This window comes from Dreissena polymorpha, chromosome 4, assembly GCF_020536995.1.
Source record: "Dreissena polymorpha isolate Duluth1 chromosome 4, UMN_Dpol_1.0, whole genome shotgun sequence".
NCBI lineage: Eukaryota > Metazoa > Mollusca > Bivalvia > Myida > Dreissenidae > Dreissena > Dreissena polymorpha.
The window spans coordinates 89383740-89398124 of NC_068358.1; the positions used below are offsets into that span (position 1 = coordinate 89383740).

Consider the following 14385-nt stretch of genomic DNA (forward strand, 5'->3'; position numbering starts at 1 on the left):
TATGGTGTCCGCCTATCGACCGGGAGGTAACGGGTTCTATCCCCACTGTTGGAGCGATTGTTTTAGATCTCCCTCATAGACACAACGTACTGGTTCTAGGCCCAGAAAACAGACTCGATAGAGTTTCCAATAAGTAGCAAGTACTCAAAATGCAATCGATCTAGAATAAATTGGTTTAAACTAAATTTATATTATCTCAGACGACATTTGGAACATCTTTGACGTTACTGGCGTGATTGGCAAGCACAAGGAGAGCATCTACCTCACCGTAGATGACGCCTACAATGCGGCCAAAGACGAGGTGGACAACGAAAAGAACTGCAACGTGAAGTGCGACGGTGAAAACGGCGTGGCAATTGTAAGTAATCTATGTGTAACATTCGAATAACAAATTCTGTATTGCTTTCTCGCAAATGTATTTTCGAAGCACTTTCGATACGCACTTAAATGTTTAAAGGTTGCTTTTAACGATATTAGCGAATATATTGACTCATAACATAAGTGTAAGTCACTTATTAATTTAAAGCACGTTATAACGAATATTATCAAAATTAAATAAAAGACACAAAGTTTGTTATTATTTCCAGTACTGCTGATGACTACCGAACGTCACGTGTTAGTGTAGTTCAGTTCGCTTTTGGTGCTCTACCTCTTCAGATAAACTAAGATCTTGCATTTTTACACTATTTTATATAAACACGCCATTTTTTTAGCGTATATAACGGATTTGTTTAGTATTGCAACACAATTGCAGTTATGATTTTTTATAACGACACTTCATGTCGTGGCTTTTACCTTAAGTATATCATATAGCATTTGGACTGTGCTCTGTGAAAAGGGGTTGTAATGCATGTGCGTAAAGTGTCGTCGTTGATTAGTCTGTACAGTCCACACAGGCTAATCAGGGACGAAACTTTCCGCGTTTTTGGTTTGTTTCGTTTACATAAAGTCTCTTCTTAGCAAAAATCTAGTTCAGGCGGAAAGTGTCCCAGATTAGCCTGTGCTTACTTCGACCCTTAACGCACATTTATAAAAAATCCGTTTCACAGAGCACGGCTCCTTTGTTTGTTTATTGCAGATATCAGATATGCGCGTTTGATGACACGCTTACAGAGAACTTTGTGGCAACATACAAACAGAAGGAGAAGATCTCGTTGTGTTATACGTTAACAGGAGTGAGTTTTTTCTGGCCCGGTACATGAAAGGAAAAGGACTAGATTTCCATACGAGATGTTATACAAAGCAGTGGACAGTATCCAAAGTGTATTTGTGCTGTACATTTTTATGAAGATTGTATATACATATTGTTTAAGCCATTTCAAATGTAGTCTAAATTATGTACACGGATTTGTATATTATCTTTTACAATTTTGTATTTTTTTCATCGACGTATTGTATACTACAAAACCTAAATGTATCTAGTTTACTCATTTGTTATATGTTCATTCCTTTATACTTGCAAGACACGCACGCTGCTTGTAGCTGAATGAGCTTGGACGAGAACGGTCACAGCTACATAATCTTTGAAGTCCGAAAATGATATAGATATGTCCAGTGCATGACAATTATGCATTTTAGCGCTTCATTTATACGATTTTATTTATAAGAAATAATATGCAAGAAGACAATTCTTGTTTGACCTTTAAGTTGTTAATTGATGAAGCTTATTATGTTGTTATCGTTCATTGTTGAAATGTCTGGAAACAAAAAACTATTCTGTTAACAACTACATTCTGAATAACGTCCAAGAAAGAAGTTCTTACACATAAGAAAAACAATGGAATTAAAATTTCAATTACATATCCCGAAATATATTAAAATCAGTATTTTATGTATTTTCTTAATTTACTTGTTGTTGTATTGTATTTCCGTTTTCAACAGTATTTCAGCCAATGCACGGTGGACTATTACCAAACTCACACTTTTCCTGAGCTTGGCGGTTTACCAGTACTTAGTTCACATACTCATGCCATTAAGCGACAACTGCCCTCCTTGCATCCGATGTAAGGTGGGAGAACGGTTTTAGAAATAAATAACCTCACAATGAGTCTGAGTTTCTGATTTGTAGCCAAGCACACTACGAACTGAGCTAGCCGGTCTTACTAGATGGCTATTAAAAGTTAAAGCATTTTACGGATACCATGATATTTATAGACGTTTACTAGACAATGCTTCTTTTATCCGTCCAAGGGCGTCGTTTCCAAGCGGAAAATACGTTCACATGCGAAGGAATACTGTCTTCAAATGCCGCCGATAGGCAATAAGTAATGTAGTCATTTACCCATTTATGCCTAGCGTCTAGAAAAAAGGCCTTGGGAAACAGCGTAGACCCAGATGACACGCCGCATGATGCGGCGTCTCATCAGGGTCTGCTCTGTTTGCTTAAAGGAATTTCTTTAAGAAATATTCTAAAATAATGAAATAAATATACTAGACATCCCCAATTTAGGAAATAAATTGATCCAATTTAGAAGGATGTAAGAGTCCACTAAGCATAAATGGGTTTATAGGTATTCACGAGACATGCGTTTAAAGAAACTCATTGTATTGCAAGTAAAACGGGCTCGAATGAACAAAAAACTTAGTTATACTGTTGAAGTGTGATTATTAATGATATTAATTAATCTATTTTAAAATTATCAATAAAACGTTCGTTTATTTTATTTACAAACCGGTTGAAAACAGCATTTCATTAAATTTAGTCTTTTAAGCGTTTATGCAGCAGATTTTGCATGAGGTACTTACAAAACAGTGAAGCATTGAGTGAGTTCAAGGTTATGACAGGTCGTAAAACATAGTCATTTGAAAGACGTAAAAGGTCGACCATGTGCCAAATTATAAAGCAAAAAAACAGCAACTTACTTCTCGGATTTTAATTAGCCACACGTTTTAAAATATGAGAAAGCTCAGTAAAAGCACACGAAGAAATGGTATTGTTGACAAATATTGTTATCAACATCAATTAAGGAGAATGACACATTCCTGCACATACATCCCTTGAGGTAAACATTCCTGCACCTACATCCCATTCCGGTAAACGACACCCACAGCCGGACTTAATGCTATGTTTGTCCTTTTAACAGAGACCAGGATGATGTTCAACGAAATGGCACTTCTTCTCGATCGCCGCTTTTCTTATAGTCTGGAGATAATTATGCAATTTGTAGTCTTATAAATAGCCTCCATCATTCCGTACAGCTTGTCCTACAGACTCACAGGTTTTGGCCATAAAATTTCTCGTATGTAAAAGTGGTCCCTGCATTTCTGGGGAATACGTTCCGTCGTTTGGTCGGCTTCCCTACACGGGGCATTTGTGAGATGGCGCAAGGCGGAACACTTGTCTAGTGTGCCCTTTAACCCATTTATGCCCAGTGGACTCTCCCATCCTTCTAAGTTGGATCAATTTATTTCCAAAAGTAGGGGTGTCTGGTATGTTTATTTCTATATTTAGAATATTTCTTACAGAAATTTCTTTAAGCAAACAGCGCAGACCCAGATTATGCGGCGTCTCATCTGGGTCTACGCTGTTTGCAATGTCCCTTTTTCAGGACGCTAGACATGAATGGGTTAAGATGATCAATTGTTCAAGTCGGGACAGGCGACGGTAATCGTCATCAGGATGTTTAATTCTGAACAAGCACTGATGGTGATTTTCATGTTTTCTAGAATAGCTGTTTTGTCCTGCTTCTCATGTTTTCATCTAGCGTTCCCATTCTCACTGCCTTATTATTTCCGTGTATATCGCTGTGAAAGGGGATCCACTCGAGTTCATTTCTGAAGCACTTGATGTTTTGAAGTGTTGATGTAAGGCGAGTCAGTTATTGGATGTTGATACTTGAAGTAAATCTACTGACAAAGCATATGTAAGGACGTCTTGGTCTACTTTTCTGCTGATGATATTTACCAAATTGATTAAGGATTTAATCCCATCATAAGTCAGTGGGGGCCTTTTGATAATGCCTCTGTCTGTCACTGTTCGTCTTGGTACTGCAATACGCTCTCTATTTTTTGACTGCAGTTATTGCTGAATTAACTGTTTAGGGCATTATCCATGCTTCCACGGTTTAATCCCATCTTAAGTCAGCGGGGCCTTTTGATAATGCCTCTGTCTGTCACTGTTCGTCTTGGTACTGCAATACGCTCTATATTTTTTTTACTGCAGTTATTGCTGAATTAACTGTTTAGGGCATTATCCATGCTTCCACGGTACCTTCCTTTAGCATTACCAGCGTCAGAGCTTTGACTGTGCTAGACAAATGTGGTGAGATGGTACTGTTACAAAGCCAGATCTGTTCAGCTTTCCTAATCCGAGGGCATGACCTTCGCGATCCGATCTTTATATACATTCGTTTAAGTCATAACAATAATCATGATCTACAAGAAAACAAGTAATATTTATATCTTAACTGACCATCATCAAGTGGTTTGTCAGCATAGGTATTTGATATCAGTTTTGCTTGGGACCAGTCAAATCTCTTCGCTGGAGTAAAATCGGAAGAAGATTATTGACGGACGGTCCTCGTACCATTTGCAGCGTGGCCTTTATCCTATTTATGCCTAGTGGACTCTCCAATTCTTCTAAATTGGATCAATTTATTTCCAAAATTAGAGATGTCTAATAAATTTATTTATATTTTTAGAATATGTCTTACAGAAATTCCTTTTAGCAAACAAAGCAGACCCTGATGAGACGCCGCATCGTGCGGCGTCTCATCTGGGTCTACGCTGTTTGCCAAGGCCTTTTTTCAGGACGCTAGGCATTAATGGGATAATTATACGAGGCACACAGTAGGTGTTTTATAAATGACGTAAATAGAAGCGTATGTTGATATTTGTGACTGTGTTTAAAATTAAAATTTTCAATATACTTTGAATTTCTTGTTGCAATCGTAATCACTGTTCAAATAATAGAACAAATAGTAGTTACTTGACATATTAAATGCCAGTCGGACGAGGTTATTAAGGAGACATAACTCAAGTATTTGGTGATGTAGTCCTGTACTTGGTATAGGACCCGTTTGCAAAATGTAGTTGAGGGCGTTTCTCAGTGGAATTGAGTGTATGAGTATGTAGACATGCAAAAAAACCGAGGTGCTTGTCTGGCATCATGCTACGTTTTTGCTATTATCGATTCAAAGATGGCCGCCATTGACATAATACATGTTTTTACTTTTATTTACCGAAACAACAATATACATTTATAATAAATATATATACTAACTAAATATAATGTGTAGGATAAATTTAAGTTATCAATGCATCTTTTCAAAGTCAGAATGACCTTAAAACTGTATGTACATGGTCATTTTGTCATTAATACCGCTCAGTTCTTTGATTCGTTGATTCTTTGATTTGCTGAATTAACAGCTTCAATTTTAATAAAATGTTACGCTTATTTATGCAGTTTTAATTTTCAAATGTTTATTTGCATATGGTATTTGTATTAAAATCTATAACAATATGCAATAGAACCATTCTTCTTTATAGATAATCATTTAATTTTATGTTTATTAGTGCATTTTGATTGCAAACATTGATCCTATCATTTTATTTACAAAAGCGAGAAAGTCACTGTATAGTATTGCGAAATGCGAGTCTGTTTACCATAGCTTGCTGGCTGCTATTTTGATAAACTTTTGTTTATTTAGTATGTTCCCATGGTTGATAAATTGGCTTTGTTTTTGTCAGCTCTTTTTAAGGTCCCTAAGTACAAGTTTTTTCAAAGCAGTGTGCATGACATTGGGGAGCTTCTACAGCCTCTTGAAGATGAGGTAGATGAGGAGGCAGAGGAAAAGTTATTACATGATCCTTTACCAACACAGGAAGATCATCTTCCACAAGAACACACAGAAATCTGGCTGAGAGACCATAAGAGTACGCAGCTTCACTGCCTATTTCAGATGCTTGTGTACATCAGCCATAGCGGATTGACGCGAACACCATTGCATATGATGCTTGGCCATGCAATTTATGAAAGAGATCGCATCAGGAGCCGTCTAACTGCTTTCAACAAATTGGTGCATGTTCAAGTTATCAAACCATCCGATCTTCCCGCAGTCTTCTTTCTAGCTATGCCGTGAAATGCTCAGTAGATGGAGAAACCCCAATACCCAGTACTTTCACCAAAGAGGACTACATTATGGCTGGAATGGACAACTCTGATATGCTGACAAATCATCAATATCTGGTACCGAAGGCTCAAATTATGCTGCCCTAGTGGTATTTCAAGATGCCACAGTGAATAGGCCTCTTTCCAAACCCACAGTGCCCATTACAGGAATAAGCCGTGCACATCCAATTCTGAAGACATAGCTACCATGTCAAGAGGTACCTCCCCTTATTAAGCCAATAGTAAGACCAGCCTTTTCGCAAGATATGTTGGTGCATCCTGAAACTAAGCAGGCTACGTTGCTCGATACACAAACTGCCCGGAATGTAGCCACAAATCGTGATTTTTAGCTCGGCTGTTTTCGGAGAAAACCCGAGGTATTGTCATAGCCAGCTCGTCGTGTCGTGCGCCGTCCGACGTCCGCCGTCTCACGTCCGCGTCGTGCTAAAACCTTAACATTTTGTTAAGGTTTTGAACATTGGCTCTAAAATCAAAGTGCTTCAACCTACGGCTCTAAAATCAAAGTGCTTCAACCTACAACTTTGAAACTTCATATGTAGCAGCACCTTGATGAGTTCTACATGCCACACCATTTTTTGGGTCACTAGGTCAAAGGTCAAGGTCACTGTGACCTCTAAAAAAATATTCTGACAAGCTTTCATTTATTCAAAAATGCACCCGCAGCCGAGCGTGGCACCCGTTATGCGGTGCTCTTGTTTCTATAAGTGTTCTGCGCAGTGGTTCAGAAATAGAAAATCCTCATATCTGGGCCGCCGTTCATATGCTTGTTTCTTCTGCTGTGGTGCCGATGATGCATGTTGGCTTCCTACCTGTTATACCAGGACCCATCACTGAGCGTGCTACAGTCAGACATTGTGTCACTTATTTTCAGAGTATGAGCAGACAGTTTAATCAGGAATCGCTGGAAATATGGTGTGATGAGCATGTTTTTGCTTTTGCATCAGACATTTACCTACATGAGACGAACAAGTTCAGCGGCCTCTTTCTTTGTATGGGCCCTTTCCATTGGACCCGTATTCTGTTTAGATGTCAGGGCAAACTTCTGCGAGTCTCTGGCCTAGATGACGCATTGATCGAATGTGGGGTGTTTGGGACCAGGTGTGATAGAGACAGTGTTGAACGGCAGCCTTTATGTACGGACCCTCACTGGTATGCTGATGGTGGAGGACTTTATTCATAAACTTGAGTGGCAAGCTTTTTGGACACATAAGGACGAGGCTACATACCCAGTCCTGGAGCAGATGAAGGAATTTCAAAACATGCTTGTTGCCAATGAATGCTGTTCAGAACAGTTTGAGGTTATTAACGGGCAGATAGAACAATTGCATCAAGACTTTCTTGAGTTTCAGAAAGAATGTGAGGCTAAGTTTGAGCTTTGCCAATTCTTTGGTGTTTGGTTGCAGTTAGTGTCCATCGTCAAAAATGCGGTAGTCTCTGATAGAGAAGGAAACTTGAATCTGCATGTAGCTACCATTGAAGATTTCATGCAAATATTTGCTGAATATGACTGCATTAACTACTGGCGTTACGGTTCATGGTACCTTGAACAAATAAAGGTAATGGAGTTCATACATCCTGAGCTTTATGGGCGCTTTTCCATTGGTCATTGGGTTGTTCGGGACCGCCCAGGCTGGTTTGCAGTGTTGCAGAAGGTTGAGGAGACTATTCAGAGGGTATCAAAGGGTCCAGGAGGTCACAATGTTGTAGGAGAGACACGCAATGCTGGTGCAGTAGCAGAATTTGAGCTTTTGTTCCATGAGATAGGGTCCATCACCAGGCTCCTCAATATTCTAACCACCAACAAGCCTATGGATCACAGCGAATGTCATCTTCAGCATTCGCTGAGCGCCATTCGTTGTCACTCGTTCAACCACAATGTAGAAATGTTGTTGGACTATGCTCGAACGTCAGAACCCATACACAGTGACTGTCAATGTTCCCGTTCCACTACACAATCTACTGACAAAACTGGCTGTTGACAAAGAGATTGCTGTACGGCTTCTCAAATGTATTGAAAATGATGAACGTGTTTACCGCGCATACAGGCAGGAGAGAATAGTTGAGAAAGCAAAAAGAAATAAAATAACCAGTTCCACCATTTCAAAGAGAAAGCTTCCCAAGTTCACTGACCATCTTAAACAGTCATTATTGACATCAAAAGCTATTCTTATGGAACGGAAAGCCCCGTCATCCTACGATATAGCAGATGCACAGAGGAGCATGGGCATTGCAAAGGAACGAGGCATGTCCCTCAAGCAGATATTATCCCATGATTTGATTTCTTCATCTCCATTATTTGATGTTGACCTCCCAGCCCATGTTAAGAAGTCAAAACTTATTGAGGAGATTGAATCTTGACTGAACATCAGTAAATGGAGTCTGGAATCTCTTCTTCCCACTCATGTCATCGTGGACTTCACATCTAAGATGCGACAGATGCCACTTGCACAATTTTCCACTCTGGGTGGTGCAATCAATGCTGTCATCAACTCACAGTCAAGCATATGTGAGGGGCCAGAGTACATTCATCTTGTACTAGACTCATACGTTGAAATATCTTTAAAGGAAGGTTGCGGAGCGGAGACGAAGCAACAGGTATTGCAATTATTGACATGAGCAGAGACACACCAATCCCACAACAACTAAATAAATTTTGGGCATCCGAGGAAAATAAGCGTAATCTTCAACTTTTGGTAAGGGATATAGTGTTCGATGACGTTGTGCCAACCCAATAATTGCAAGTTCAGTTGTCTCTGACAATGTAGCTCTTCGAACAATTAAGTTTGGTTATGAAGTCATTCCTTAACTGTTAAACTGGATTAAGGAGGCCGATGCCAGGGTAGTGGCTCATGTTGAGTGGGCTGCTCGTATCAAACAGTGTCAAAGAGTTATTGTTATGTCCAACGACACCGACAGCTTTGCATTATTGCTTCACTTCACTCAAAGTTTTCAGACACTTGATATGAAATATATATGGCAGCAGTATGGTACTGGTGAGAAGGGTCGAATGATTCCGTTGTATCAGGCAATTTCTCGGCTTGGGACACCGCTAGCAAAGACAATGGTAAAGGCTCACATATTGACAGGCGACGACTGTATGAGTAAAGTGGGAACCATGCAGATGTGACCTCTGAACCGGTACAGCTTTTAATGCTTTTTGGAGAGACAGATAACTTGTCAGAACAGGATGAAGCATTAGCAGAAAAGTATCTGGTACGTGTCTGGGCAGGGGCCAGATCGACGACAACTGCGGAAACATTTGACCATCTCCGACTAGAGAACTATACCAGTGCTAGTGCTGGACTTGATTGCCTACCTCTTACAAGCAGTGTAATAAAAACATATTCGTAGAGCCTTTTTTATACATAGGGCATGTAACTGCTTATAAATATTGATGGTCCCGAGACACGGCTGGCACCAGTTATAGATGGTGGATGGGAGGAGCCCCGTGGCATGCTGTTTGTGCAAGTGTACAGAAAAGTGCGATACTCGACGATGTCCGTGCCATGCTGCTGGGGTGCTTTGCATCCCATTTTGTCATGGTAAAGTGGACAATGCACCTTGTGGAAACCTGACTTGAAATGACTAACTTTGGGACTGTATGTTATCTATGTGTAACACAGTACTTTTAAACCTATTAAAATGATAATGATTTCATGTTGATGAGTTGTGTGAGTTTTTGCTTTAATGCCATATGGAATAAGGTGTAAGCCCATTAGCCTGTCCCTATGACTGGGGATGACTCAGTGATTACCCAACCAACATAAAACATTGGCTCAAAGTCTTCCCGACATCAAATAGATGTTACGTCGGTTTGACTTTGAGCCAACGTTGAACAAATATCAAAGGTTTGCTTGGTAAGGGGTTTGGACGATTATCAAAGGTTTATACCATCTGCATTTGGGTTTGAGTCCTGCTCACTGTAGTATTTTTCCACCGAATGTGAACATTGTCAAATTACTAGTCACTTGTCTGTGAGTACAACATGCGTTAATTATCTAAATGTGCCAATATAACGTAAAACGTGCACAACAATATTTTAATTGGATTAATTGCGTCAAAATTTGTCACATTAAAGTTTATACACTGGCTTTTACTGTCAAAGGTCAACTCAAGGTCGTTGATGTATCATATGACCTTGTTCTTGACCTTTCCAGATCAATTACCTTCAATATTTAACAAGACCTCTTATAACTGAGTTCTTACCAAAAAAAGCATAATTAAGAGGTAAAACATTTTATTTTACACCAAAAGGAAATATTTTTTTCTTTTTCAACATGGCCGTCGGCGGCCATATTGGATTTTGGTATTTTGAGGCTCCTGACAGTGTGACGGACAAGCATCTCGGTGATTTATGATCTATAAGGACTAATTAACTCACATCAAGTGAGAAAATCTCTTAACCCTATTTTGCAAACGGGACATCAGACCTAGTCCTGCACAAATGTATTTTCATACAACAACACAACTTTCTGACCGCATAGTTTTCAAAATTATGAATTGTTATATCGTTATTACTGTAAGTGTTCGGACGCTTTAACATAACAGACTTGTTTTATGTCCGGGATGTCTTTCCAAAAGGCAATGTTCAAACATCCAAATACACCAATGCAATATACATATTGTTACAACGTTTGGAGATTCATCGGTATGACAAAACTTATCAAAATAACAGCGTGTGCTAGTAAACACCACGTCGTTAAGTATTAAATATGAACAAAGGTGTTTGAAATTAATTTATAATCATTTCAGATTGTTGAGTTTATTTTTCCCATGGTTGAACTATTACCACAAAGTACAAAGATAAGCTTTTTTAAGTATAACCTCAAATAGCCATTGGCAGAATCATTATTGACACTAATGGAAAGCAAACAGCTGTTCCCGAAATGATACAGAACGAAAACTGTGAATACATACACTAGTAAGTAATTGGTTCCTTGAAACGATCAATTCAAATGAAAGCAAAATTTAGCTATTCGGATAAAACACGATCTGCCGTATATATTGGTACATGTTTTGAGGTCCTTCAATGCATGAGGCTGCGTACATTATCTAAAGTACATCAGGTATATGTGTATTTGTACCCAACGCGAACGTTCATTGACCTTTTGCAATTATCTGCCAGGTTTTATGACCGTTCTCTGGTTTTAAAAGCATTAATTCCATGTGTTAACGGATCAACGCAAATAGGAAAAGTTTTAAAAAACACAATTGTACGACAATTAAGAGTCATTAATAGAAGGGGGTCGTATACCTACGATACAATCGAACTGAAAAAATATTTTTAAATAACAAGATAAGTGCGACTGACGGTAACCTCGACAAAGAATGACCGCTTCTCAAACGGATATACAGGTTTAATCCTAATAATCCGAATACAATCTGACATTTTTCCAATTGTTTTCAAATGTGTGTCTTATCGTTTCCATTCTATTCCAGATAACAGTGAAATCGATAATGCTAATAAAATGACGAAGAATACTACACCCCAAATTATCAATTACCCTTACGCACATCGAATAGTCCTTTACCTATTTAAGAAAAACTTTATCCTAAACGCCGATTACTACAAAATTACTTTAATTTCTTTTATAACGATTTCGTTGTTAATTTTATGAGTATTACCCGACAGTGATTACAAGTTTGATGGCGTGATTGATATTGCACTAACAACCTGAGGCGTCATTCTTTTCGCACACTCAATCGAAATGGATGAGACATTGTTCTCGCACTTTGGTGCTATTTTTTTATCATTTTCTTTAAAAAAAAATGAACTATTTCTTTATTTGGATGGAATTTTTAAATATGTTATGAAACATAAATAGGCGAACTTAGCTGAACTTTATGTATTGCTATGTTTTGTGAACGATAGCAAAAGTCTTTATGAGGCGAACATCGCGATTTAATGCACCTCTCTGTTGCAAACCTGTTTGTGCGTTGATATTTGCTTTAAAATGAACACAAGATGAAATATACATGTGCAATGTAACAGTATAACAGTGTTCCCGTTTATAGACAGGGTATTTGTCCTGTCTTACCATTTGTCACAGCATGACAATAATTAAATCGCAAAGCATTCCTCCAAACGATATTCACTGAGCAAGAAATTTCTTGCTTAACTGGTTCTTTTTCGATAATTTCATTTAAATACGAAAAGGACGTAATCTAAAATCTAAATCACGCTTGACGGTTAGTTTGAATTGCATAAGGTGTTAATTTTTTGTATACATACAAAACATGTCAATAAGTTCACAGGTTAAGTCGGTTATCTGATGTTTTAAATTATGTTTTGTGATCGAAATAACCATTATTCTAATACATAATGGCTGAAGGTAAACGTTGTCGCATGAATATTACATTAGTATTTCCACATCAACGATTTTATTGCTACGAATATTTTGTAATGTATATAATGTACATTACTAAAGGTTTTAGAAAGGGTAGCTAGAATTATTAACACTGGCGTTAATTGACATTATACCAAGTGGTTATACAATATTGACATATCACTGGTACTTGACGAAATGTTTTGAGCTAACGCGTTCATTAATATTTGAACGTTTATAATCTAATAAGTAATATCTTATACAAAATTATGTACGGCGTTGATTGTGGTTGGTGTTGATGAAGGATCAAAATTGTATCAATGAGATCAAAGATAGCGAATGCCTTTTTCTGTGCAGGTCTTAGCTGCATCACACGCAAAATAATGACGGGGTGTTGCGTCAGATCGCGTTGCTTTTTTCGCTTTTGTATAGATATTATTGAAAAAATATATATACAAAGAATAGAAAATTACAAGAAGAAGTGAAAATAAATAAATATAAATAAGTCGACCGGCCTCACACGAATCATCCGTACATATTTGAAATATTTATTCGAGCGTTCTTCGAACAGACCTTTTTTAGTGGTGTGTAGAACATTGTTATTGATTGTTAATAGTATTAATTAATTAATCAAAACTGGTACTTATCATGGAATTGGAATACAAATTAAGAATCTATGATTTACATACCGTAATAATACCGCCAAATATCTTATTTTGATATCTTTAAAGTCAAAATTAACTGAATTTCACCTAGTTGACGCGATAGCGTTTATATAACTATTCTGTTACTGACCGCGAACTGACCGTGATATTTTGCAGGTTGGAATGCAATGAATTGAATTGAGGTAACGATTCCACTGCTGGAACGACGGCTTGTTGATACTTTTATACATTTACATGTGTAACGGTCGATTTCGAAAACAACTATATCCGAGTGCACATAGTGCAATTTCTATAGTAATTACTAAATATGGGAAAAAAGCCGTTAAGTACAAATGCTCTTGCGTTGACAATATTCTAAATTTGAAAGGGCACACAAAACTATATTGATGTCGAGAGATGAGTGTGGAACTGTTCCATCTGCAAATCCTTTTCGTTAGAGAAACAATTATTTCATGCTTTACACGCAGTAAACATACTTGCAAAACGCATTGTTGTATCCTTTTTGATACTTTATACTTCCCAAAAATAGAAAAGCCATTGAACAGCATATTAATGTAAATGTGAACACTGTAGATTGCACGTTTTCTATTCCGAAAAGTTTCAGGCCTACCGGCGGGAAATTTTATATCCAAATGCATTTGATGCTTACAAAGGTCAGCTAAGGTAAAAAGCGGGGTTAAACATCCACGTATAACAGATGTGTAAATATCTTAGGATTTCCTCGATTTTGACATATTAAGCTTTTGCTACGATGAACAATTAACACGACCATTCCGATTGTTGATTGTGTGGTAATCAATTCTGTGATTGGGTTGATCAAATTAATTTGCGTCGAATAATATACTACACAATAGATATGGTGACAAAAATATATTTTACCAGGCTTCGTGTAAGGGATATTGCTCACGTTTCAATGTAGCAAGAGCTTAATTTGTAAAAGTTTAAAATTTGCGGAGCATATGTTACTTCATGCGCTAGCCGGAAATTCATCTACCACGTGTCATTGTCAATCTTGTATAATAATTAGTTAAATAGTTAAGAATAACACACAAATTGTATTATTTGTAAGGACTTTGATCACTGTCCAGTACAACAATCTGAACTTGTGGTGTTTAGTGCATAAAGGTCTAACCTGTCCACAAACGAGAGCACGAAACCTCGTGCGCCTTAATGGACACGGTAGGTCCTGACCGGACAGCGAGATTGCGCAAGCTGGTCTAGACAGGACGCGGCTCATACTTCAGAAAACACTAATAGGTCGTAC

General features: G+C 38.0%; 1 protein-coding gene across 1 annotated transcript in view; it reads left to right on the plus strand.

Annotated features, from left to right (window-relative positions):
* The window catches only part of LOC127880076 (prestin-like), a 29584-nt gene extending 27566 nt beyond the window's left edge, over nucleotides 1–2018 (plus strand). Inside the window, exons 17-18 of the mRNA XM_052427305.1 lie at nucleotides 201–358; nucleotides 1079–2018. Of these exons, the coding sequence (XP_052283265.1) occupies nucleotides 201–358; nucleotides 1079–1099 (179 nt within the window). The 3' untranslated portion in view covers nucleotides 1100–2018. The remainder of the gene's footprint in view (nucleotides 1–200; nucleotides 359–1078) is intronic.
* The last annotated feature ends 12367 nt before the right edge of the window (nucleotides 2019–14385 follow it).